General features: G+C 40.1%; 1 protein-coding gene across 1 annotated transcript in view; it reads right to left on the bottom strand.

The window, feature by feature from the left end:
* DCC (DCC netrin 1 receptor) overlaps nucleotides 1–26,859 on the bottom strand; it is a 594,156-nt gene that overhangs the window by 70,049 nt on the left and 497,248 nt on the right. The window contains exons 15-17 of the mRNA XM_030470251.2: nucleotides 24,281–24,475; nucleotides 7,523–7,618; nucleotides 3,364–3,602 (exon numbers count right to left, since the gene is read on the bottom strand). Coding sequence (XP_030326111.1) covers nucleotides 3,364–3,602; nucleotides 7,523–7,618; nucleotides 24,281–24,475 — 530 coding nt within the window. The remainder of the gene's footprint in view (nucleotides 1–3,363; nucleotides 3,603–7,522; nucleotides 7,619–24,280; nucleotides 24,476–26,859) is intronic.

The following is a 26,859-nucleotide window of genomic DNA, read 5'->3' as shown; positions in this document are numbered from 1 at the left end:
CTTCCCATGCTATTCAGCTACAGAGTCTGACGTGCAATCCTCCAGCATCCACAACTTACAGGACAGTGAGTAAATGTGAAGTACATTTTTACATGTTTATATACCTATAGACCAAAGTTAGCTGTGTAAGGACAAGATACGCATGACTTTCTGTCAGAAGACTACCTCGATGTTCACATTTGGGAAGTGGTTCACAAGAAGGCGTCTTCTGGCACGCACCATTAATGCCATTCTGATGCTAATCATCAGACGGTTCAAAAATCAATTGACCTTTACTGAAAATGGGACATCAATTTTCCAGTACACCACAGAATAAAGCAGCAATATTCAAGGGGGGAGGGGTGGGAGAAATTTATTTTGCAGAGACATTAATGGCTATATATGCCTACATGGTACGCTGTTTTATCACAAATGCTCTCATATGTTTTACACGCTGCTTGATAGGAAGACTTACTGCAGTACCAGATTTTATCATCTTCATACTCAATTAAAACTCCTAGTTGTTGGAAATTAGCAGGTTTGCAACTTATCTGTGCTAAAGGTTTACTCCAGCAGAGAATTTCCCTCTATTAAAAGTCTTATTGAAGCAAAGACGTCACTTGAAACTGCTCATAAACTATTCAGCCAAACTACTGGGCCACTTGCCAGAGATGGCAAAATCTACCTGCTGGAGTTTATACAAATTATTTTTTGAATAAAGGCTGGATTTTAAGACAGGGAAAAATAATTTTCTCCCCAGAAAATATTTTGCAAGAAAGGAAATGATTTATGGCATAAAATACTCCTCAGCATGACTGACGGTAACTAAATCTGATAACTATCACTATCGAAGTCCTCAGATATTACAATTAGGAAAAATTCATATGGAAAGAAACAATAGAGTTTGAACCTATTCCTGGACAAAATGGTCTTTAGTGAAACATAAAGATATTGGGTTCTTTTTTGTAAAAGGAAAGTTATTTGTCTCCAGCTGAGTGTTTTTCTTTGACTCTTTCACTCAGTACTAAATATTAGCATTTCAATAGTCGAAACATCCTTGAAGTTAATATCACATTGAGATGAAGGGGGTGTAACTGTAGCAAGTACCTTTAGTAATACCACAGGATAGCTGTTTGGGACACTTTGCACAAAGTAAAGTCGGCAGGGCAAAGTTAAATTTATAAACTTCCCACTTCAATGGGAAAGGCTAACCCCTTCGTTAGATTAGATTAGATATACAGTTCTGAAGTGGCAGGAAACTTTAATGGGAAAATCTCGAAAGACTTAGAAATTCCATGCCAATGCACAGGCAAGTGCTTTGGGAGCCTAATTGGGTTCATTCAAACCCCTCTGAAGAAAAAGGAAGGTTTCCCCACTGTTTTCAAAGAATAACATAACAGGGTTTTATCAGTTTCCTTGAAAAAAATGTAGTTATTTCAAGAAAGCAGACCGTCTTGAAAGATTTTTGATTGTTTCTGCTTTTGGGTGTTAGAACTGGAATAAATGAATCAGACCGGCTCTTTACGTGTTACCCACAGACTGGCCAAACTAGAGTTGATGGCAAAAAAAGGTGATTTCACTCTTGCTCCTCTTTAGTCTCCTGCCCCTCAACATCTCCTAGAGCCCTCTACGTGGATCTGTGAGAGATGTCCACCTGCTTGGTTAGCAGAAGGCCATTGAGCTTGACACCTCCAAACAGGACATGCTTCTCCTGCACAGTGGATTAAATGGGTTATTTTCAATCATTTTTATTTGTCACCCACCATTTTCCAGCGCATGCAGCTTACTACGTGCATTGGGAAACTGGAGAAAATGTTATGACTGACTGTGAGTGGCAAAATATAATGCTGTTTTTTCTGGAGCTTTGAGTTCATCACTAAAGCTGCAAACTGGGACTTGCTGTGCTTCCCTGTGCTATACTCCTCTACTTGCTGGGCATGGAAATTCATCTCTAAATAAGAGATGGAGCAAGGTACGGCATTCAAAACATTGCAATGCATCATTTTGGCACCCTTAATTACCTACGAGCTCATTACAACTGCATGAGCATACAAAATTTGTGTCTACTGTTGCAGGTCACCATGTCAGCATCTGAGGTTGCCCCAAGTATGGCAGTAGATAGAAAAGCAAGGTATGGACTTTTATACCTTGTAAAGATGTACTATTATTTAAAAGCTTTACAGGGGCCGGCACCTTCAGCAAAGATCCAGCTGGCTTGAGTGGGCTTTTCAGCTAGTGTGAAGGCAAATCAGAGGTAATGAAATTGAAATGAGCAGTTTGTGGCAGCACAAGGACTCAGCCAAGCACCAGCGAGCCAAATTCAGATGAAGACATATCCTGGGAGAGCTGAAAAATATCGCACTCAGAAAAGGGATTGAAGGCAAAAGCTTCTCCACCATCAATCCCGTATCTTCCAAACTGGGATTGATTCAAGATTAGAGTCTGTAGGACAGGTGTAGCCCAAACCTGAAAAAGGTGGAGAGCCATCCTGTGGGGTTAAGAAAGGCCAGCCTATATTCAGACACATCACTCGGGCTCTAATCAGAGCATCCTTAGTGCTGGATAGATCATGGCCTGCTCCACAATCCTGGTAAAAATGACTTGTATGAGGCTGCTTTTGTTAGGACAGAGAACAGTAAAAATGAGGCATCCACCTGCAGTATAAAAATACATCCATAGCAAACAACTCACTATGGATCAACACGGTCCTTTAGGCAAGTGAAAACAACTGTTATGATAGGGCACAGGAGGAAGGACACACTCATCATGGGGAAGGTGGATGTTGTATGAGATCCAATATTTAAGCTGACAACAGTGGGGATATATAGCTTATTGTTCAAACCCAAGCAAACTAAAAAGCCTAAAGTCTATGCTTGTTCCTTTCCATTCCCTGTCCCACCATATCTTATTGCTGCTTTTGGTGCTGCTTTCATTAGGGTTTGAAAAGAAATTACCATACAGTAGCATGCTGCTGCCGTATCCATTCAAATTTTGTTTTCTCATAAACTAACCTTCCTTTTTTGCGACTTCGGAATATGTAATATGGGTGGGTGGAATTGTCATACAGAGTGGGTGAGTTTGGTGTTGGTATTTCTTCCTATTCACGCTAAACTGTTGTGCTCCTAAATCTGTGACTAATTTATGTCTGATTGGTAAAGATTAAAGATCAAAACTTTTAACAATTGGCATGTGGAGTTAAACTGTGGCATTCATCCAACTAAGCACTTGGCTTTCTAGGAAGCAGTACTTACTCTGGCAAGTTTCCTTTTAATTGAAATGGGAAATTTGGTTGAGGAAAGTTCATAAAAGCCAATTCAGAGTCTTTGCAAACAAAACACGAACAAATAAAATAGCTTATAAATTCGTAACGTGTTAAAATTTTACCTTATACTTAGCATTTGTCGAATAGCTTGTTCTCCATCGGACCGTGTAGAAGCGAACCTCCGTTGTCTTTTGATTCTTTGGGACAGAGTTATCTGCCCAGATGACCCTCACTGCATCATGTGTAAGTACAACAGCCTGGACACCTACTGGTGGGAGCATGGGGGTGGAGATATCTGGGACTGAGGTAGGGAAATCATCAAGCAAAGGATAAAAATCAACTTCTAATGGATCAATGGGGTCTGGGTCCATACATCAGCAAATGAGCATTCCAAATTAAATGAATAGGTAAGTTAAACAAACAAACAAACAAAAACCAAAAGAAAACAAAAACCAAACAACCACCAAGGAGCACACACCACAATGGGTTAAATGCATGGCATTAATGAGGAGGAGGAACATGAGGAGAACAGAAAGAAAGGCATTAATGCAAAATGAGAACGCATCAGCAATGTTTCAGTTATATCACTACAACAAAACTAAGCAGTGCTAAGTGCTATTTTCCATGACTTGTTTAAATACTTCGAGGTACATTGTGTTTTCTTCGCACAAAATGAAGTCAATGCACAGTGTCTCTCCTACATTTTCCTAAAAAAATCAAATCATGTAAATGGCACATTATTGGAAACACTACAAAGTGGAGAGTGTGTCAGCTTCCAACCTGATTTATAGACATGACATACCCTCACATGTGTAGGAGTTACTCATGCTTTTCTCTCTTGGCAGCCTCTTTCCGGCTCTTCTGTTGGTTTAAGCTTTCAAAAGGAACATATTCTGCATCTGCTTAAACATTTGTTAGGCAAAACAGAACATGACAATTTCGCTGCTGAAAGTGCTGAAATGAAGATCTTGCAGTTGTTTGTTTAATACTGTCAGTGTGTTTAATGTGCACATCCAGGCATGAAGACGTGGATTATCTTCAAGTAGGCTTCTTCCTCAAGGAACAAGCACATTTCCTCTCCCATGTGTCTGTGACGGGGCAGTCTTTGGGCAGCAAGATGATGAACACCAAGCACATGCCTCAGTGGTGCACTATGCAGTGTCAGAGGAAAATTCTGGCTTAATTATTGAGACAGTGCCACATTTAATTTCACTTCCAAAAGTTCAGGTCTTTTGAGTGGCATGTTGACACATCCAGTTAACTGAGGCTGCCAAGAGTACTGTGGCCATGCTTCTCCTTCTACGTCATTGCAAAGGAGGTTTGTCTGAGTTGTGGAGGTGTGAGAAAGGAAACAGATGTTGGGTCAGCAGGAGGTTACTGCTGTTACAGCCAGGGGTTAACAACCACCAACCAGTGTACAGAATTTTTCTCTTGATCAGTGTTCAATTTGGCCCCGATGACATTCCTGCTCTTGGCTTCTTCAGGGATCTGTCTCTGCCCTTTGGGGCTGCATGATGATGGCAGCAATGTGGGAACCAGAGACTGTTTAAATCATAGAATCATATAGTAGAATGTTTTTTGTTGGAAGGGACCTTAAAGCTCAACCAGTTCCAACCCCCTGCCATGGGCAGGGACACCTTCCACTAGAGCAGGTTGCTCAAAGCCCTGTCCAAGCTGGCCTTGAACACCTCCTTGAAATACCTCTGTCCTTGTTGGAACACCCAGCCATCTTCTGGCTTATTTTAAAAACCATACTTACTGACTCATTATTTACCAGTTGTGATTTTTCTAAATACAATTTCAAAATGCAGTGGTAAAGTGCAGCAAAAGCACGCCAAAAGGTTGCTTGGTTTGGGTTTGGTTTTGGGTTTGTTTTTTTTTTCAGCCTAAAATAATGTGCTAATTAATCAAAGCATAAATCGCTCTAATATTTCCTCACCGACAGGTGCTACATTTTTTCTGCTCCATGTGTAGTTCCAGCCCCTGACACTCTTTGATCACTCCTTTTTCATGGTTTTGTAATTTTTATTCAGAACTTTGGGAGGTTACAGCCTTTGGAAGGAAAAACAAGGAGATTTTTTCTTGTTGTTGTTGATCCAGAACTCAAAGATACGATCCACATGGTGAGGAATGGGCATCTGAATCTCTCTTTTACCCCAACCTGCTGAATCGAGCTTCTGCAAGTTGAATTAGCAGTTTCTGTTCCTGGACTGAAGTTTTCCAGAAGAATTGGTGGTAAACTTTGGAAGGTGAGCAATACCTGTTTCTGTTTGGTTTATTTACAAAGTCAGAAGTTGATGTGACTGTAGCCGAGTTGGTTTTTTAGCAAATACCACACTTCCTTTTTCTTTTTCTTTCCCATACTGACAACTGCAGTCCTGCTGTAGAGGAGATTATGAAGACAGGCTGTGTTTAGCCAAATAAGTGGTCAGACTCGATCAATCAAGATAATTCAGTTTCTGAAACACATCATCACTGACCTGAGGAACATGGAAATGTCTCTAATCCAAGGGTGGCTAAAAATAGGCCCCTAAATACCACCTCAATTTTCCACCAAAGTTTCATTTGTTATTATTTATGCGTGGGCATCTGTCATTTGGCAATTGCAATGTCTTGACAGAAAATGGTTTTTTGCTCTCTTTGGCGTTGTTTTGTGAATATTGCATGTTATGTAACTGTAGCTTGCACATCATATCCACACCAGCAGGGACAAAAGTATGTCTATGTATATACTAAATAGACAAAGTTTTTTCTTTTCTTCAGCGCACAGGGTGCATCAGCTCATTCATTTCTTGGGGAAGATGGTTCTTTGTACTTTCCTGTTTCGCTAAAAGCCTTTTTTGAGATGGTCCTCTGTGACCAGCCCTATCCATTTTCTCCTTTTAGAGGCTTCATCCCCTGGGTGGGAGGTGGCGGGGATCTCCAGGCACAGATATGTCTCAGCAACAGGAAAGAAGCACTGATGTGGACTGCTCACAGATGGTCATTGGGTCCATTCACCAAAACAGAACCCAATCCTGAATTACCTTTTTCACACCTGGATATCACTTCATTTATGAGAAGTTATATATAGACACGAAATCAAATCCTGATTTTTAAATAGATTCAACAACCAAAATCTTAAAAAGTATACACGGATCCTAAGACAAACTCACTGGAAAAAGGTTTTATGAGACACACACTCAGCAAGAAAGACCTCTGTAGACTCCACACAAGATTAATAATTTTCAGCCAGAAAATCCTTGACACTTATTATATTTAATGTGGCTTGTTATGGTTGCCCTTGATCCCGTAATTAATCTCTCTCTTTTTTTTTTTTTCTGCTTCTGACTTTCCAAGATTTGTTATGGGAATACTTCACAAATATGGATAAAAGCTGTTTTTCCTTGTAGAGACACTGAAGCACCATTTGGTTGATTTATTCCTCGTGGTCCACCCAAGCCAGCATCAGTGATCGGGTTTGCTCTCAGTGACGCAGCTCCCTTTCCAGGCAGCTCTGAACACCATGTGTGAAACACGAGAAAAAACCTTCACCAAATGATGGTGTCGATCAGAGGAAAAACACCTCTTTTGGCTTTTTTTTACCCCCTCAGTTCTGTTCTTTTAACCCCTCATCAGTCTCATCAACCCACCACTGACTGCAGAAAAACCACATGGCAGACTGGAAGACAGCATTACACAAGAATAATTCTGATTTTATAACTTTGCCAGCATCCCAAACATGCAACTGTGAAAAACAGCTGCTTGAAAGCAACCTGCTCCACTAATGCTGGGTAATTCCTTCTGTTAGCCTTATCCTGCCAGGGAAGTCTCATCTGTCTGTTCCTCCACCTTCTGCAACCCCTCTACATGCTTTTGTAGTTGTGCATGATGACAGTGTGTTCTTAACTAACTAGTTTTAATTTAAACTGCTTTAAAAATGAAGGGAACAAAAATAATTTCATCTGGGCTTAATTCAGCAAAGCTATTCACCAGAATTCTGCCCTGATTTTTAAATATTTAAATTGTTTGGGAGTCATGCTTCTCACAAGCCAACCCGCACCAAAAAGCAAGCACTTGTGAGCACCACATTAAATTTACACAGCCAGTTCCTGGAAAGGCTAATTAATTCCTTCTATCTATGTAGTTACAAGAAAGAGGAAAGTGAAGCTGATTTATTCTAGCAGGACATGGGGGTTACTGAACTCCCTTCTTCCATTGCCTTGACCAAAACATTTTGCCCACTGTGCACCTTTGTAAGGCTGATGTTCACTGATGGGAAGCAGATTATCTGCAGCTCACCTGTCATTGACCTGGTGGTAGCACTTTCATACAGAGGCACCCCTTCACCTGCGTTGTTAAAGGCCTTCAAGGAAATCACGTAGTGGGAACTTGGTTCTGCAGGAGAAAACAAATAAGGCAAAATAGAGCACAAAATGTTAAGTCAGAGCTGGGATGCAAGAACAGAAAAGTGCTTCCTGAAAAACAAGAAAAAGGGAAATGAAGTTAAGCAAACACCTGCGCAAAGTAAGCAATGAACACAATGGCTGCCCATCAATTTTGTTTCCTTTCCAAAGGCTTTATTTATCTCAATATCCCGGTTTTATCTTCATCAATAGCAAGATAAAGTTCTCCTTCAAATAACCTGCAGCTTTGCCTGTGTAAAAAAGCTGGAACCAACTTTGGGCATCAGCTGTAAGTCCAGAGGAAGCCTCAGATATGTGCAGAGCTACATGGAGGTGAGGGATGCTGTGGGGTGCCAGTGCCTTCCTCAGGATGGACCTGGGGCATCCAGGGTTGTGCCTGGTGCTGAGCTCCAGCAGGCAGGGAGGCGTCCTGCCTGTACAACCTCTCATGAGGATGTGGTGCTGTCTGGAAATGATGGGGGAAGAGATGGGTGAGTGTCACCACTGATGTATTGCCTTAGAATCCTGAAATTCCACAGTGAAGCACAGACATCCAGCTCTCCAGTGCTGCTTGGTGGAACTTGTGGTCCTGATGACGTCCCAGAATAGTTCATGCAACCCCGCAGTCACTTTCTGGATGCTGAGCAAAAGCCTCCCTCCCTAATTTCAGGATATCAGAATTACATTGGTAATAGCCATTTTACCCCCTTTTACCTCTCTGAGAACTCCTCATGCTATGTTGATAATTATGAATCACAGAACCACAGACTGGTTTGGGCTGGAAGGGAGCTTAAAGCTCATCCAGCTCCAACCCCTTGCCATGGGCAGGGACACCTTCCACTAGAGCAGGCTGCTCCAAGCCCCTGTGTCCAACCTGGCCTTCAACACTGCCAGGGATGGGGCAGCCACAGCTTCTCTGGGCACCCTGTGCCAGCGCCTCAGCACCCTCACAGGGAAGAGCTTCTGCCTCAGAGCTCGTCTCAATCTCCCCTCTGGCACGTTAAAGCCATTCCCCTTGGCCTCTCCCTACAGGCCCTTGTCCAAAGCCCCTCTCCAGGTTTCCTGGAGCCCCTTTAGGCACTGGAGCTGCTCTAAGATGTCCCCTTAAGGAACCTTCTCTTCTTGAGGCTGAACCAGCCCAGCTCTCCCAGCTGGAGCACCTCTTCTAAGAAGGATGTGACAGACAACAAATAACACACAGGAATTAACTTCTGGGTGCATGGACATGCTGTGCTGGTTTGTGTGTCCTAGTTTACCATGGGGATACTCTAAATGTATCCCTAAATGAAAACAAAGTGAAATGTGCATGTCAGTGCCACATTGGTTTTTTCTACTGCTTTCTGAGAAAAACAAGGCAATCCATTTTCCTGTCTTTATTCATGTAATTTGCTTCATCCCCCCAATTTTTTTTTTTTTAAGCTGTTAATTCTATTTGTACAGAAGAAAATTGCAGCTGAATACACGGGGCACTCATACACCTGCCAAAGATGAGAACTGCCTTCTCAAAGTTCTTCACTGAAAAATAACAAATGTTTGTATGCGAGGAGGCATTTATTAACATGACATTGCAAAAGCCCTGCTGCAAAATTACATATTTTATCTCCATTAACACCAAATCAGCCCAGCATGATTAATACTGTTACAGTGAATCTGAAATGAGTAAATAATCTTTAAGTACTTATTGCATATTGTTACTAATATTCATTCCACCCATGTATTTTGTACTTCATTTTATGCTCAGAAGAAACAGTGGCATATTTTTTTAATATTCAGGTGACTTCTGTGCTTCTATCGCAAAAAAGCTAAACTTTAAAAATTGCCAAATGAAGGACCAGTACATTAATAACTCCCTGTGCGAAGTGCAGTATGATTATTAATTCAGCTGGTACTCACTGTAATATCATTAGTCATAAAGAAATTATTTTGTATTCACAGAGATGTAGTATACATTTTCATCTGATTTCCACTTGGTATTAGCATACTACTTTTAATTTCTAATTTAACTAAGTGTTGTAACTCTCCAGATTCCACATGAAGATTTATTTATTGAGACACAAAGTCATTATTTAGCTGAGAGTTTAATAATGCCACATTCAGTAGTTTCTGAAGAAGAAATAGGCTTTCATATACACAATCTTGACAGACTCCATCTCTTCCTTCTACCCAGTTGTTGTGCCTGTTTACGAGTTTTGAAAGACATGTGGCAGAGCAATGCAAGGTGTTAATACAGACCACTCACTAAGGTACACTGTGAGAAATGCAGAGAATACAAAAAAGTGAAGTTTTGGGACTTTGAGAGGTGCCAGGTATTTACTATTACTGGTAGTGAGCTCAGGGACTACACTGAAGAGGACATCTAGGGACAGACAGCAGTTTAAATTTAGTGCTTTCTGTAAGTTAGACACATGGTTTAGTTTATAAGGGCTGTCCCTATAGCAGCTAAGGGACAAGCACTTCTGTAGAACAGTTTATATGCTGAGATAGATATTGAAGTTTAGATAGATATTTAAGTTTATGGTAAGATAGATATTAAGAAATAGTAGATGAATTGTCCTCTAAGGGTTGGTACATACCTCCACTGATAACGACCAGAGCATGGATGTCTGGACTTCATTTGGCTTAAATTTGAATAATGAGACATTAGCCAGAGAAGAATGTTACCCTGAGCACTGATTTTTCAAATGTGAAAGATTATTCAAGAAACCTGATTCTGTCAAAACCCCCAAAGCCCCATAGGACTGTCATGTCTAATCAAAATACATTGTGAATTCCCCAATAATGAATAAGCAAAATGAGTGATTTACTATTAATTTGATAATGAAAAAATATACTCACAGAAACTGATAAATTAGGTGGAAAAATGTAATGAATTCATGGAAAAATTAAAAATGGAGACTATATAGCACATACTTTATTATAACTGCCCATATAGCACAATGTATAGTCCATCAAATTTTATAAATCGAACAGACTGACATATGATTTATGTTTATAGCTAGGTTGGGTAAGGTTACATTTGCAAAAATGAGCTAAGATTGGGATGAGGATGTGATCTGTCGCTTTCTGTTAAAAACATAAAAAATTCAGGTGCTTAATTTGAGCTGCTGCTAACTGGAGCAATAAATAATTGCTTGAGTCTCCTCTTAGATAATATGGAAAAAGGTAAGTTGCCACGGTACAGTGTTTGAACACAGTACCAGAGTTTGGTATAGTCCAATAGTCCAATACAATGAAAAAGTGAAAACACATTAATTTTACAATGTGGCAGACTGTTACTTTTTGAACTGCAATATATAGTAATAGTACTTACGAGGTCATTCTGGTGCTCTTTTTGGGAAAATGCCACTGACTGGAGTGGGAGTCTGAATCAAGGAAAGCTTTCCAGTGTAAACCTACTAATAAATGCAGCAGCTAATGGAACAGGAGGTTCATTAACGCTCCTGGCAGAAACAATATAAAGAAACAAAGAAACAGGGGGTTTAGAGATAACAAAATCATAGAATCACAAACTGGTTTGTGTTGGAAGGGACATTAAAGCTCATCCAGTTCCAATCCCTTGCTGTGGGCAGGGACACCTTCCACTAGAGCAGGTTGCTCCAAGCCCTGTCCAACCTGGCCTTGAACACTGCCAGGGGTAAAGCATCTACAACTTTGTGCAACCTGTTCCCATCTCTCACCACCCTCATACTGAAGGATTTTTTCCTAATGTCTAATCTAAATCTCCCTTCTGTCAGCCTCAACCCAGTTAATGACACTCCCATTTGCAAGAATTCAGAGGTAAGTTCTGAATTTTTCTCCATTCATCACAGAGAGGAACACAACTCTGTAATAACGATGCTACCATTCGTACTTGCTATTCTGGGCAGAATTATATGCTTTTTTTTTTTTTTTCTGGCAGAAGACATCTCTTCTTGCCTTTGAAGAAGCTGAGCAAAGAATTCAGCATTAGTCAAGCATTGCTATGTCAGTGTTAGTGTGGAAAATGCTCCAGAAATCAAGTTGTGTTCTGCAGTTCAACTTAAAAAACCCCAAAGGACAAGAAGTTCAAACTCAGCATGAACAAAATCAATTTTTTTTACTGACAGGTGTTACGGGAAAGAAAATAATCAACAAATTTCAACTCATTTAAAGTACCGCAGTTATTCTTTAAGAGGGTAAAATTGTGACATCTCTACAGCTATTACATGGTGTCTTCCGACAAATGTTGAGTTTTCATGTATAATTTAAATTTCTTTTTAAATACAAATATAAAATAAAAGCTTGACAATCAGATGTGAACTCCAATCCAAAGAAAGCTCCTCACCTTAATGCACAGTTTTGGAAAGAGGGTAGCACACGCAGCTGATTTTCCAGATCATCTCATTTCTTTCTCAGAGAAAAATTCATTCTCAAGTCCTTTTATCACTTCCCAATACAACAATTACCTGACACAAGGGACCTGCAGAGTGCTCGACAAATTGGTTCCCTGAAGGGAGTGCTGAAGGTAAGCTGAGGTCTCCTGATCACCATGAAAACATTCAAGTGCATCTCACCACTCAGGGCAATTGTCTTAGACTTAAAAACATCTGGATGTCTTCAGATGCAAAGTAGCCAATAAAACAGCAATAAAAATCAGTTCTATGTCTAATAATCCCCTCCTGATGCCTTTGTCAGGGCCTGTCCTGATCATAAACAAAAGCGAAGTAGCAGTTTGCTGACATCTGATCCCTTTTACTCTGTTTGAACATCGGTGTGAATATAGCAACGTGCTCATGCTGCCACAGCTTCCTGAGGAGGAAAGCTGCCATCGTTGCCATTATTTTTTATATCTTTTCCTATCACTAAGATGTTTTTAACTGTAGGCTATGGAAGTGTACCCTTGGGATGACAGAGACAGTAGTAAAGTATCCATCATGAGGAACAATAGCTTCCCTATAGACAATGTCAAAACAAAGATACCTTGTCAAAACAGAAGGGGTCTGGCAAGCAAAAGAAATTCCATTAGTTACTAGTTCAACAAGTCCAATGGCAAGGTCCTGCCCCTGAGTCAGGGCAATCTCCGGCACAAACACAGGCTGGGGGAGACTGGATGGAGCAGCCTGAGGAGAAGGGCTTGAGTGTTGGGTGAGGAGAAGCTCCCCATGACCCGGGTTCAGTGTGCGCTGGAGCCCAGAACCCTGCCGTGTGCTGGGCTGCACCCCCAGAGCGTGAGCAGCAGGTCGAGGGAGGGGATCCTGCCCCTCTGCTGCGCTCTGGGGAGACCCCCCCTGCAGTCCTGGGGCAACAGCAGAAGAGGGACGTGGAGCTGTTGGAGTGAGGCCAGAGGAGGCCACAGAGATGCTGCGAGGGCTGGAGCAGCTCTGCTCTGGAGCCAGGCTGAGAGAGCTGGGCTGGGGCAGCCTGGAGAAGAGAAGGCTCCTGAAGGGGAGGCCTTAGAGCAGCTCCAGTGTCTAAAGGGGCTCCAGGAAACCTGGAGAGGGGCTTTGGACAAGGGCCTGTAGGGGCAAGACAAGGGGGAATGGCTTTAACGTGCCAGAGGGGAGATTGAGATGAGCTCTGAGGCAGAAGTTCTTCCCTATGCGGGTGCCAGGAGAAGCTGTGTGGCTTGGAACTGGATGGTCTTTAAGACCCCTTCCAACCAAAACCATTCTATGATTCTAAAAATAGATATGGGGGGTGTCAAGCACGGAGGAAGGGGCTCAGCTGTGAGCAGAGTCTGTGGAACACCAATCCTTGAAGATTCTTAGAACTCAGCTGCAGATGACACAGGTGTGACCCATAGCCAGCTTTGAAGCTGGCCCTGCTTGAACAAATACTTGGACCCTATGACTTGAGGGATCCCTTCCAACCTAAGTCAGTCTGTGATAATTAGTACCTGCTCACAGAAACAGGGTGAGAGCAGGAATCTGGCTTTGATGCCAAGCTGAGAGAAAGTTCTAACCCAGCTGTTGACCCAGGACCTTTCTGTCTTCTCTGTTGCTCTCACTTTTTGCTTCACAATGAGCATATTGACTCCTCTGTATTGTTACAGCAATGAAAGGAGTGGAAACAAATGCTAGATTTTGTTGTAACCAGTGTAACTCCTGCAGGAAATGCCCTGTTCAAAGAGAAGAGGTCTTCAAGATAATTACGTCTATGCCCTGTGTGTCCTGCCATTGCCACGGATGCTGAAAGACCCTCTAAAAGGCAGAAAAGCCATCATTCACAATTATCTCAAAAAGCAACTGGAGAACAGCCTCATTTAGTCCCATCTAGGTTTGTGAAAACATTACACCTTGTAATCAATAGCACCAGTATGAGTTCCTAGATCTAGTAACATTAGATTACTGCCAGGAAAAGGTAATCTATCTATAGGGCAAATGGCAAAATGAAGTATAAACTCTGCACACAAGGGTTATTGAATTCTGAGAAATCGACAGAGAAAAGCTCTTCCAACATCACAGTTGGATGTACTTCCATACAACCTGAAACAGAGGGGTTGCAGCCATAGTGGTGGTTGTCCACCCTCCCAGAAAAGCAGAAACCACCCTAAATTTATTAAGGAGCCCAAGCACAGTTTACAATAAAGTTTTCAACTAGCAGTGCCACAACAAACAAGCCCAAAGCAGGTGGATATCCTCCTGTGCAAGACAGCTCTGGCAGAACTGGAGGGCTTTCATTGGAAATTCATGAGGAATCTCTTCACAAGAGAGGGTGCCTGGGTCAGACCTTGGAGGAAACAGTCTGCGTTTAGTAGAACACTAATAGATTCATGCTTTGAGAGCTGCAGTGTCAGATATCCAGGCAGGATAAACTGTGCCACATATAACATTAGAGCATCCATCAGTGTCCTGCCTAGGAGTCAGAAGCCCAGGGGGTGATTTGGCCTCCTCTGTGCAGAAATTACCCTCAAGCAATGGACCATCACCCCAAAAGAAAGGCGCCCTGACTCTGATTTTATAAATATCCACTGGTCACCTAAAGGCCAGCAGATTAAACTCCATTAAAAGAAACAATATGTGATGTATTCCACTACTTGGAGAACATACACTTTGCCTGAAAAACAAAGCTTAGAAGCAGATTTTAGCACAGTTAAGGGAAATCACAGCCACATTAAAAAAAAAAAAAAAAATAGTATCTTTTAACCATATTAACAAATTTAACTATAAATACTCCACAAGAATAGGCTACCATGATGAAACTCTCCTACCAAGTTTCTCCTACTTTATCAGCTAGAAGAAAGCGGTTTTATTTTATTCCTTCTGGGCACTTTGTGCTTCAGCAACAGCTGCAGTTCAGAGGTGGATGAGGTGACAATTTCTGTGATGTCATTTCACCAAATGTATCAAGGTAATTTGGAGATGAGTCACTATCAGAAAGGCTAAAATGTGTAATGAAGAGCTTATGTATTGCTTTCAATAAAATAAGAGACCTACCAGTGTATTATCCTTTCTCTAACACAACAGCATTAGCATGTATTTATATCTTCTGGTAGACCGAACAATCCATAATAAATGAAAAGAACTTTGTTCAGTGAAGTTAAACTTACCAAATGTTGTAAAATTCCAGAATGCATTTTCCAAGGTTACAGAGGATGGGCATAAGATCTTCTTGGTGAATGGAAAGCACAAAATGCATATTTTAGAAATCTGGCACATTTTCTTCCATGCCAAAAAGTTTCACCTGGTTTTTAAACAAAGTCAGCTAACCACCATGGTTTTTTTAAGCATCAGCAATACTACCATCTCCTGCAAATCAATTCCTTCTGTTTAGGATCCAAAAGAAAAAAGACAGATTGCCTGATTGAGGCATCAAAATCTGAAACTTTTGGCCTGGGTAAATTCCCACCTGAGTATTAAAGACCTCTTAGGGCAATGATGTGTCTCACCTCTCTGGAGGTGCCTGTATGTATTTCGGTAACTCAACATATAACTTCTAAAACACTAGGGAAAGTGTTTAACAGAGCAAAGAGAATTTATAATGAGAATCTGGCAAGTGCTTTTATTGTAATGTAGTCGAGGAGACGAACAGCAAATCCATATTTGCAGTTGTTTTCAAGATGTCATCTCATCATATATTATGCCTGCTTGCTGATTTCTCTTGTGAGCTGTGTCCTATGTGCGTTATAACAAAATGCGCAGGGCTTTTTTTTTAAGCAAAGACTGTAATTTGAACATGCTTCGAAATCGGTCTTGTCTCCTGTGGAGATGTGAACCTTTACAACTCCCGTGGTGCATCACAAGCTCAGTGCACTCCGCATCAGAAGGGATGTGAAACAACAAAAAAATCCCTGTGTGTATCACATACACTTGTTATTGATGTTACAAATGCACCGAATTCAGGAAATGTAAAGTAATGTAGCAGAAAATGAAGACATATGGACAAATGAATAAAAAATGAATAGCCATGACTCAAGATGATTCCTGACATCAGAGGAAACACCATTAATGTACCAGGAGGGTTAATGTGTGTGTGGGCAAGGTTTTGTCAGGCACTCGTACACAAAAAATAACAATGAAAATTGCACCAGGAGGAGAGGTTGTGCTTTCCTTTGCAAAAAAGAAGTCTTTCATCCAAGCAATTGTGCACCTAGAAGCCTGCGTCACTTAGCTGCTTTGATCTCCTTGGCATTCCTGACTGAGAGATTGGTGCCACTCCAGAAGGCAAAGCATAGTGTTGTGTCTCTCCTTTCCCCTGAAAACTAATGCCTGCAAGAAAGCTTCTTTTACACTAAATGATCTTAAGGTCCTTTCCAACCCTAACCTTTTTATGATTCTATGATTCTTGGCTATCTGTATTGCTTATATTATAATTTGGAATTCAGAGTTATCCTTAGGCACTGGACAGAGCCTTGGGTGACATGGTCTAGGGTGGGGTGCCCCTGCACATGGCAGGGGGTTGGAACTAGATGATCTTAAGGTCCTTTCCAACCCAAACTATTCTATGATTCTATGATTCTATGATTCTGTTCTTTACCAACAAATAAAGGAAATATTCAGCTCTTGTCCTCCATCTGTTGTCAGCAGATCCTAAGCATTTCTCAGGGAAGCCTGTTTAGCTATTTTTTACAGCTGAAGAAGTGAGCCATAAACAAACTAAAATGCCTTACAGAAAGTTAGCCAGAGTGAAGTGTATGAGCGGATTCACACATGTAAGTATGTGGGCAGGCTGAAATCCACTTTAACATGAGGACACACTTAAAATCCACACAATATCTCATTAGGGGGAGTTATGCAAGATCTGTTTGTAATGTAAATAATGCATGGATCACAAACTGACCCTTTCCTTGGAAGCAATTTCTCTGCATTCTGTAAGAAGCTAAAGTCAGAGAGAAATGAAAAAAAATTGTTGCACGAAGAATTTGCAGAAATGACAGCATTCTTTAAATGACAGTCAGTTTTCAAAGGCAAGGAAGAAAATGAACAGTCCCTGGAGTCTTGAAGTGCCTTTACTTGTTAGTGTTGTGCTTTAATGTATGAGGGAAACAGTGAGATGCATAAAATTTAACATATTTTTGTTTGATTTTCGTTGCTCCATTTTGTATTAAAAATGCAAAAGGAAGAAAACAACCCAAAACTACATTAAAAACCTTCTTTGTTCCCTTTTATGTCTTTGCTATAATCCACAACTGTCATCTGCAAAGATTAAAGAAAATGAAGAACCTTTTTTGCCTCCCTTCACAATAAAACAAAATGCTTTTTTGCCTCATTTATGCAGAAGGGTCAAATTTAATCTGATCTGCAGTTAAGATGAAGCTGAATTTGATGAAACTCTTTATATTCCTACTGGTGTGTTTGTTAAATATGAATTCAGATCTAAAAGCTTTACCTCCATTTATTGTCACTTCTAATTGTCGAATTTTCTTTAAATTCTTACTGATTGAATAATGCAGGTATCTGTAAAGTTTAGCATCTGTTCCATCCAAAACTCTGGGACATCACCTAAACAGTAACACTTGGATCAAGGTGCGCAAAGATGACCATAGCTGTCAATCTCCCACTATGCTCTTTGCATGGAGTTCCTTACACGAGTCCATATAGACCAAGGAGACCATCCAGCTCACTCCAGCATTATTAAAAAGACTTACTGGTGTGAGTTGTTAATACGTTCTTATTATTCATGTGGTAGCTGTAACTCTCCAAACTACTAATTAAGCAGAAATAGCTCACATCCATTAGATTTTCTTTTTGCAGCTTAAGATTTTCAGATGTGGGTAGCTTCAGGCTTTATGGGAGAAGAGGGAGTAACTTTGCAGAGTCTTTGCTAGATTTTGCTGCATATTACGCACTTTGCTTTCATTGCTGGGCCAGGAGGATCAAAGGTTCGAGTTAAAAAAGAGACATGAAAATAATATTTCAAGTTGTGCACTCCAGCTTCCCAGTCAAACTCTTTTAAGAGGGTGCATATGAATTTCTGCACACTCAGGGAGACGAATGTAGCTTTTTCTTAGGTCACATCAAGGCAACTGTACTTAAAAGCTCTTTCTAAAATTATGCCTAATTCTGTTCTCACGTATGTAAGGGGGGAGGAAGAGCTGTGCTCTGAAGAAGAAAGTCCACATTTCTGTAAGACTCTGGAATTTAGTACAGCTCTCCCATCATATTTAGTTTTTTAATGGTTTGAATATCCATAAAATAGTAATTTTTATACACATTTTCTCATGGAAAGACTTAGGGCGTTTTACAGATGAAAGTATTACTATGGATGCCAGAGGAATTAACTCCTCTGATCACCTTAAAACTGAGTCTTGGATTTTTAAATCTGCATCTCTTTGCTTTCTGCCATGTGATGCAACCACCCTGTCATCAGATTCAGAATTACTCTATTGTTGCTATTCAAATGCTTTTTAAAAGCATTTTTGCTGGTGGGATGTCACTAACATAGAGCAGAGTTATCACCACTGTGATACATTGAGGCCAGGCTGGACAGGGCTTGGAGCAACCTGCTCTAGTGGAAGGTGTCCCTGACTGTGGCAGAAGGTTGGAACTGGATGAGCTTTAATGTCCCTTCCAACCCAATGGTCATACTCCAGGCTACCCCATCATTACACGCAGGCTACCACCCTTCTCATGCCAGCCTCCTACCCATTTCCCTTCTTCTAGTAAATGATTAAAATATCTTGGAATGAGTTTTCAAAATATCCCAGAATAATATAATAATGTTGTTAACTATTGGAATATGCTGCAATAAAGTTACCATATTTCATTTCTCCAATAATTTAATTAAAACCACAGGTTTATCAGCTACTAAAATTCTAACGCACATCCTTGCAGCCACTGTGGTGGTTTAGATATTTTGGGGTTTATGTTTGCATAATTGATAAACAGAAATCTCGTTGGCATACTTTTTCCCTTCTCTTTTAAATTTTTATTTCATGAGTAAATGTGAATACAAAGCTTAGTGGACATGAGCCCAATCAGTTCATTACTACACTTAATGTCTTTTGAGTTGGATCAGTACAGAAGTCGTTACTTCTTATGTGTGAAAGATCAGAATTGGCATATGTGAGTTTTCCACTACTGTTAAAACAATTAACCCACCAATAACCTTGCTGTTTACAATCACAAGCAAATAATTAAAATAACATATTAAAAAACCCCCCCACAACAAACGAGAAAAGACAATGAAGTGGCTCACTTGAAGGGTTTCCTTGTTAGAATTATTCATTTGAGAGTCAGCCAAACACTGATTTCTCTGTCACAGGAAAGGCTGAATGAGAGCAAGGGATGCTTGCTCCTGAAATTTATGAGACTGACATCAAATATATCTCACACGCTGCAAAAAAAAAACCAGCAAATACTTCACTGGCAAAGCTGAAGTGTCTGGATATTCTTATATCCTTCTGCACCTGCGGAGAGTGTCTCCAAGGCAATATGACCACTCAGTCATGAGAAAATCACTGTATTTAATTCATTCTAGAATACAAGTGTTACCTCTATATAGTTACACTCAAAATGATCACACAGAATAAAGTCCTCAATCACTATTATGAAAGACTGAGTACTTTTTCTCATGTTTTTGAAGTGATTTATTCAGCTCCTGAAGTGTACTACTCAAACAAGTGCTGTAACAGCTTGGGTACAGGTTGATGCAGGCATTAAAGAAGTTTTGCTTGAAGGGAGAAATCAATTAAGTACCTGAAATGTGATGCAAAGCTATCATGTGACTTGTGCATATTGATGTTAAAATTATATTATCAAGAGGGAAGGAATTAAAAAGCGGGCCACTCTCTAAGCAGTAGATCTCCGTCCTTCCCCTGTGTATGATCTACTTAAGGACATCTTCCATCACTTCCAAGCCTTGTACTTTCAAGCAGAGTTTTTAAAGTATTTAGGATTATGAAGGTGCAGTGAAGTGTCTAATAGGATTTCTAAAGAGATTTTAAAATCTGACTCCCATCCAAAAACCAGCAGGTCCTGCCCAGAAGGCCCTTTTAGTCAATCACTAGCAGCAGATCAAAGATGCAAAAATCTTTGGAATTTCATTATCAGCTCTAGAACAGTGAATCCTGATGTGTAACAATGCACACCATGGCTAAGCTACCATTATGTACACCCACAGTAGTGAACAGGTAGAAAAAGTCAGCTATTAAATGGGCTGAGTATCCTTGCTATGGTCTTTTCCTGCTTGAAGGACTAGAGAAGTAACATGAGCTGGCGTGGCTCAAACTCCAGTGACTCAGTTCAATGTCTGAAGTTGGGTAATATAAATAGTCTAGAGAGTAGGTCAGAGAGTTTATCATTACTTCTGTGTTATCATAAAGGTTTCACCACCGAACACTGACTTACCATGGCCACAAGTGAAGCTACTATCTTCTCTACAAACTGTGTGCAGAAAAGATGAACAATCCTGAGCTTAAAGCATGGGCTACATTTTGTTTCTGACTCTGTCTCAGCTTTATTTTATGATAGTAGGAAGTAATTTAGGGTTAGATTTTAGAATTTGAGAATTTCACATAAAAATAGAAATTACAACAAATTACTGTATCTCGAGATGTTTATAACAAGGGTACTCAACCATCCATACTCATAGAATGTGTGTGCAGGTAGCCAATAGTGGCCCCAAGCTGCACAAACGAGTTAGGGAAGGAGGTACAAATATCAGCACGCAAATACCAGCACAAGGATCTGCATCCTTACATATCCAACAAGCAGGAATTGCTACAGCAACCCTATCACATGTCTACAGCAGGAACAGCAAGACAAAGGGGGATCAAGAAGGCAGGAATTTCCAGGGCAACCATATTGCAGATGCTGGGAAGGGAATAAAGCCACTGGGTGCTGTTAGCTTCAACTTTCAATATCTACATGCATCCCTCTTCTCAACCTCTCAACCGTAAGGTCTTTGGAAAGATGTGCAGGAGGTGCTTTTGTACAGCTCTGAACATAGAGAGAAGAAAACTGGTCCCTGGGAAAAGATCAGGCATGTATGTATGTGCGCATGTATGGTGTCAGGGTGTTCTGCATCCCTGTTCAACCGGCATAGCACTAGTTTTAAAACAGAATTTTTCACCATCATTTCTCTCAGGACTACAACACGAGCTTATAGAGGTAAAATAATGCTTAACATGACCTGGATTATTGGGTTTGAGCATCTGTGTGCAAAAACAGTGACTGTAAATGAGTGTCAGGCAGGATTTCTGAAAGGCATCTGATGTCAAGCAAATCTGACTGCTCTTTAATGAAACTATCTGCCCCTCCAGAATCTAAATGATACATAGGCTTGCAGTATGTTTCAAGCTAGCATACAAAGGAACAATAAAAAGAACTACAGTGGACCTCAGGAAGCTGCAAAAAGCCAATATTTCAGCTAGAAACATCACAGATGGGATCGACGAGCAGTGGGGTGACCTCTCTGCAGTCTCTGTCTAAAGAGACAAAGGAAAGCTGGGGAGCCACGAGGAAGCAGTTGCTGAAAACCAGGAGGATGAAAAGGGATGAGGTCTTCAGAGGGGAGAGAAAAACTCACTGGAGTTCATCATTTATTTAGGAATCAGACTTCATTGTCGCTTTTGCGTATTATGCTGAAGATACTGTATACCCCTCATGCATATGTTTCATAGGAATTTTTACAACAGGTGGGATGCATGTAACATCTAGGAAATATATTCTCCGCTCATTCCCGACAGCAGCACATTTTCATTTACAACCTTATTGAAACAGTGGTTTTATTATGAAAAAGTTTTATCTCATCGTTTTGTGTAGTTTTCTTGTGATGATTTCTAATAAAGTGTGTGAATAATCTAGGAAGTGTTGGCTACCGTTTGAATTTTTTAAAAGCTTTCTCTGGGCCTTGGTCACATACCTCTGGGTTTCATTTTCTGTAGATATTTAAATTATGGAATTTAATTACTGCAATTATTCATGGAAATTGATTTTCAAAGTTGTACATGTGAATGTTCACAAAAGTCAGATTTAAAATATACACATCAGGATTTGTGACCAAAGTGTTTGTATCCTTAACCAGTTAGTGACCAGATGCACATGGCTTACCTGGTTAATGACAACTGAGTTACACTGCTCACATTTTGAATATTTGCAAGCAAAAAAACAAACAAACAAACAAAAAAACAACCCCAAACAAAGCAATGAAGATTCTTTCCATTGGAATAATTAGTAATTCTTAATGAAACTTCAGTCTGTTGGAGGATGTTCAACAAAAAAACCCTCAACCTTGGTTTTCCTGATTTCAGTGACCAAACTATTTGTAACTAAATATTTGATACACTCAAGACAGTTTCTTGACATTTTCTAGATGTCCAAGTGTTACTTCTGTAATTAAAGTATATTAGTGAAACACCTTCCCTCACTTTCTGCACTTTCTATGTACTTCTGCCTGCCAGCACAGTCAACAATATAGGAGAACCTTTTAACCCACCAAGACAGTTCTAATAGCTTAAGTATACTATCGGCTTTCCACAAACACCAAGTGTAGTTACCCTGAGAGAAGGCTTTTGCATCTGCAAGTTATTTCTAACCCATCTTCTCTTGATGGAAGGACAAGAGGAAAGGGCCTCAAGCTGCACCAGGGGAGGTTTAGACTGGAGACTGGGAACAATTCCTTCCCCAAGGGGTGCTCAGGCATTGGAACAGGCTGCCCAGGGCAGTGGTGGAAATGTTCACTGGAAGTGTTCACTAAACATGTAGACAAGGCCTGCAGTGACAGGGGTTAGTGGTGTCCTTCGCAGGGCTGGGATAAAGGTTGGACTTAATGATCTTAAAGCTCTTTTCCAACTTGGTTGATTCTGTGATTCTGTGACTGTGGTGGCTATCAGAGGTCCCAGGAGCAGATATATTGACTGGTCACTTAATACATAAAGGAAAAGAAACACTGAGGCTTCACAATCCCCAAGACATTTCTCCTGTTGTTAATCAAGACAATTCTGGTGAGAGCTGATCATTTGGAACTCTATAAATTTGAGCTGTGTAGGCATCTCCTCCTTAGCTTTTGCCAAAGCCAAAGAACATTGGCCTTGATAGTTCTGATCACGCAATTTCCTTTTCTAGTACTTCTGGGACAACAGTGGTGAAAGATTGAACTGAAAACTCATTAAGGACATGTAACAACTTAAAATAGGCTTTGGATAATTTAAATCCCTTTGGAACACGTATAAAAAAATATTTTGCATTTAATCCTGACCAAAAGTTATTAGACACACATGTTCATTAGTAATAGCTTTTATCTTTATATTCCACCAAATTTCTTCCATAGTCCAGTCAGACATCTTTCTATTTTGCATAATAACTTCACACTTGCATAAAACATTATCAAATCTGCCTTTTTCTGTAGGACCCACTGAATATTTGGGATTGTTTATGCATGACTGTTTGCAAATACCTCCTTTACGAAATTTACACCTGAACATAGAGAAGCTGTTTGATGAAGTAACAGTAAAAACGGTTTATTCAACTCTCCAGGTTTCCCTAAGGAAACAGCAAAAAGGTTGGATGATGAAGTTTCATGGTGCTATAAAACACAAATTCCAAAGAAAACTGTCCCCAGGTATTACAGAGTTTTGGCCCTATGAAGTTGAGAGTCTAGCTGTGTACCTAATGCACCAAGTTGATGCATCTTCCTGTAACATCTGATCGTTCCCAGATTACTAAGCAGAAAACTTACCATTTTTACCCAGAATGAAATTGCTAAAGAAGAAATGTCAAGGAAACCATTAAACTTTCTGACTTCCTTTAAACTCTGAATTGTTTTCCCAGTGCTAGGAGAATGGTCCATCACCATTGGAAGGATCCAGGTCCCTGCATACCATGCTGAGAATTCAGATGAACTGTCAGAGAGGCTGTGTCATGAATAATGAATAACCACCTCCCTCTCAGCACCATTTTGACAGACAAGAAATAGGAGTTTTGCAATTGCCATTAATTCAGACATGGTGGGGGGCAGCCCAGGGAATAACATCTTTAGGTCCAGCTCTCTGCACAAGTGGGAGTCAGCATTAGGAGCACACAACTTAATAAGATCTCCTGAATAAAATGAGGATTTGATCAAAGAGGTTTGACATGTTTGAGAGTATCCAGCACTTTGAAGGTGAGACCAAACGTAAAATGGAATGCAGAAGCAGTCTAAGAAAACAACATACAAAGGAAGCACCATTGACAGCCTGAAAATAAACTTACAAAACCAGCATAATCTCAAAGCAACCTCTTTTCATGAAATGAAATGAACGAAAGCAGTTACTTACCCAAGTTTTCAATGGAATAATACCGCTGTTTACTGTCCACCCGCACAGTCTCAGCATATGGACTGCCTACGCCATAGCCGATGATGTACCCACGGACAACAATGTTCGGGTTCAGCGGCGGAGTCCAACTCATGACAATACTGGTTGTCAGGGGCCTGACATGAAGAGAGCTTGGCTGGTCAGGAACCTGAGATTCTGGAATTAAAAAAAAAAAAAAAAAAAAAGAGATAAAAGAATAAGTCCATATTCTACTCAAGGTTTGAGTTTAAATTAAAATATTTGCACAAAAACCCCAACCAGGTGCCCCAGAGTTACATGCAGAGCTCATGCAATTTGATTTCTGAGCTGCATCCTCACCTTCCCTTCCAAGGCCACCAATATGCCTCAGCCTGTTTAACCAGAGTACCTCCTAGTACCTTTCACCTTTAGCATAAGGTTACAAGTGGGATTTAAAATGCTGCAGGAAAATGAAACATGACTTGCAAAAGAATTTCCAGGAGGATAACTTTTCTCTTCCCTGCTCTATTTACAAATTCAGCAGGATCCTGACAGCTGATTGCATGAATTGCTCACAAATTATTTAACAAAAAGTTTACTTTGCTAGTGATAGACTAGTATATTCTGGTAATAATTTGTCTCTTTCCTATGAAAACAAGAAGTGACTTGCACTCTTGGACATGCATCTCTTGCTTTGAAGCTGCTCTAAATAATATACCAACAATTCAATAATGAAATCATAGCACCAGATATTTTATTTACAGGTATTCCCAGGTAAAATTCATTGCTTTACATAGCAATTAATCACTTGGATTCTATTAGCCTCTTACAAGCCTAATTTTACCATTAAGGGTAGATGATGAGTAAATGCCTTTTGTTTGAGTTTACCTGATAACTACCATATCACAAGTCTCTTCAGAGGAGCTGCACAGTAGCTTGTCTTTTTGAGAGCAGAAAGAGACAAGTCACTATTTTTCCCCAATAAAAAGGCTTGCAATATAATAGATGAAAGCGTATATGGAAGGCAACAAGGAAAGGGTAGAAAAAAAAGTAATACTATAAAATGATGTAAACTCCAACAAAAGACACTTCACAGTTGTGAAGCATTCCCACTATAAACCTTGGAAAAGGTAATATAAAGAAGAATTAACACTTTTCAATAGGGAGTTCCATACATGCAGTCTTGGTATTTTATATGCATTCAGGTGAATTCTTATGAACGCATTAGAGTACTCAGAAAAACTGTTGCACCTATAGGGAAGTCTGATTAGTACATTACCAGTCTGAAACACTTAAGCAACTTTAGAAGCCTTTTGCGTTCAATTCCTTAAAGTTGCAAAGCGTGGGTCATGTTTAAAGGATGAAGAAAATTCACTGAAGAGGAGGTACTTACAAAAAGAAACGGATTGCACCAGCAGTGTCACTGTAAGTCAGGTGAAGTTGTCATTTCCCCCCACCCCAGTCCCAAACTTTCTTTTCATGCAAAAGTTACTTCAGCAGCTATTCTTGAACAGTGCTGTTTGAAAAACAAATGACAGAAGGATTTCTTACAAGCCCCAAAGATAAAATAACAACTTGATGCCTTGAAACGAGAAGCTGGGTAACATAGCGACACTGCAATTCCTCAAACTTCCTAAAAGTAGCAATTCTCAGGCAGCAAAGGAGATCAGAGCATTCAAAATCCGATTGCCTTCAAACGATAATCTTTACATCTGACACAACAAGAGGTTTCAATTGCAGTACAGATACCTCTAGGCAGCCGTTTAGGTTAAAACTACTTTATTCAAACATTTCACATTCTTTATTTCAAACAATTCAAATATGCGATTCAGGCATTTCAGAGCTAAACCATGACTTCTTTCGAAAAGCAAAAGGCAGTTTAACTTTTTGTATCCTCTGTGTGAATTAAGCCTCTAAAATGAAGCTAGGGCGAACAACATTTTTGAACTATTCAATATTGATGTTTCATAAACACAGCTATTATTTAAAGATGTATTTTCTTTCTTCAGCTTTCTGTATAAAGCAATTTAATTACATTTTCATTTGCTTTACTTTCAAACATTTTGCAGAAGAAACGTTCTTATTCCGAAACAGCTCTAAGTTTTAGAATTTGTGTTATGTAGTTCACACCCCAAAGGACATGGTTAAATGTCAGAATCAACTGTTTTTTCCCCCTCAAACAAAATCTTTTCAGTTCTTTTTATGACAAAGTATGTTTTAGAGTGTAAGGACTTCTGCCAAATGTATCATACAGCCAAATATCTAAACCCATCAATTCTTCAGGAAATCGGACCATCCAGCCTTTGCGTGGGTCTGCTGATTTCCAGTGTCCCAGCACCCAGATATCCAGGAGTAAAACTCTTATTGAAACATGTATCTCACATTTCTGCTTTCTTGTCAGGTCATTGCCTTGCAGTTCTAGATCGATATGTTCTCTATTTTATATGTTTCTTCTGCGCTTGAACATAACGCCAGAGGTATTTCTGAGAAGCAACCTTGACATCCCATTCTCCTACAAGAAGTGCCAAATGAGTTCTTCATCTTAAGTCCTAAATGAGCCACATTTATAGTCTTTTGCTTAA

Source organism: Strigops habroptila, chromosome Z (assembly GCF_004027225.2).
Source record: "Strigops habroptila isolate Jane chromosome Z, bStrHab1.2.pri, whole genome shotgun sequence".
In the NCBI taxonomy this organism is placed as follows: domain Eukaryota; kingdom Metazoa; phylum Chordata; class Aves; order Psittaciformes; family Psittacidae; genus Strigops; species Strigops habroptila.
The sequence above is the reverse complement of the archived record's forward strand: the minus strand, read 5'-3'. Positions and strand labels throughout refer to the sequence as shown.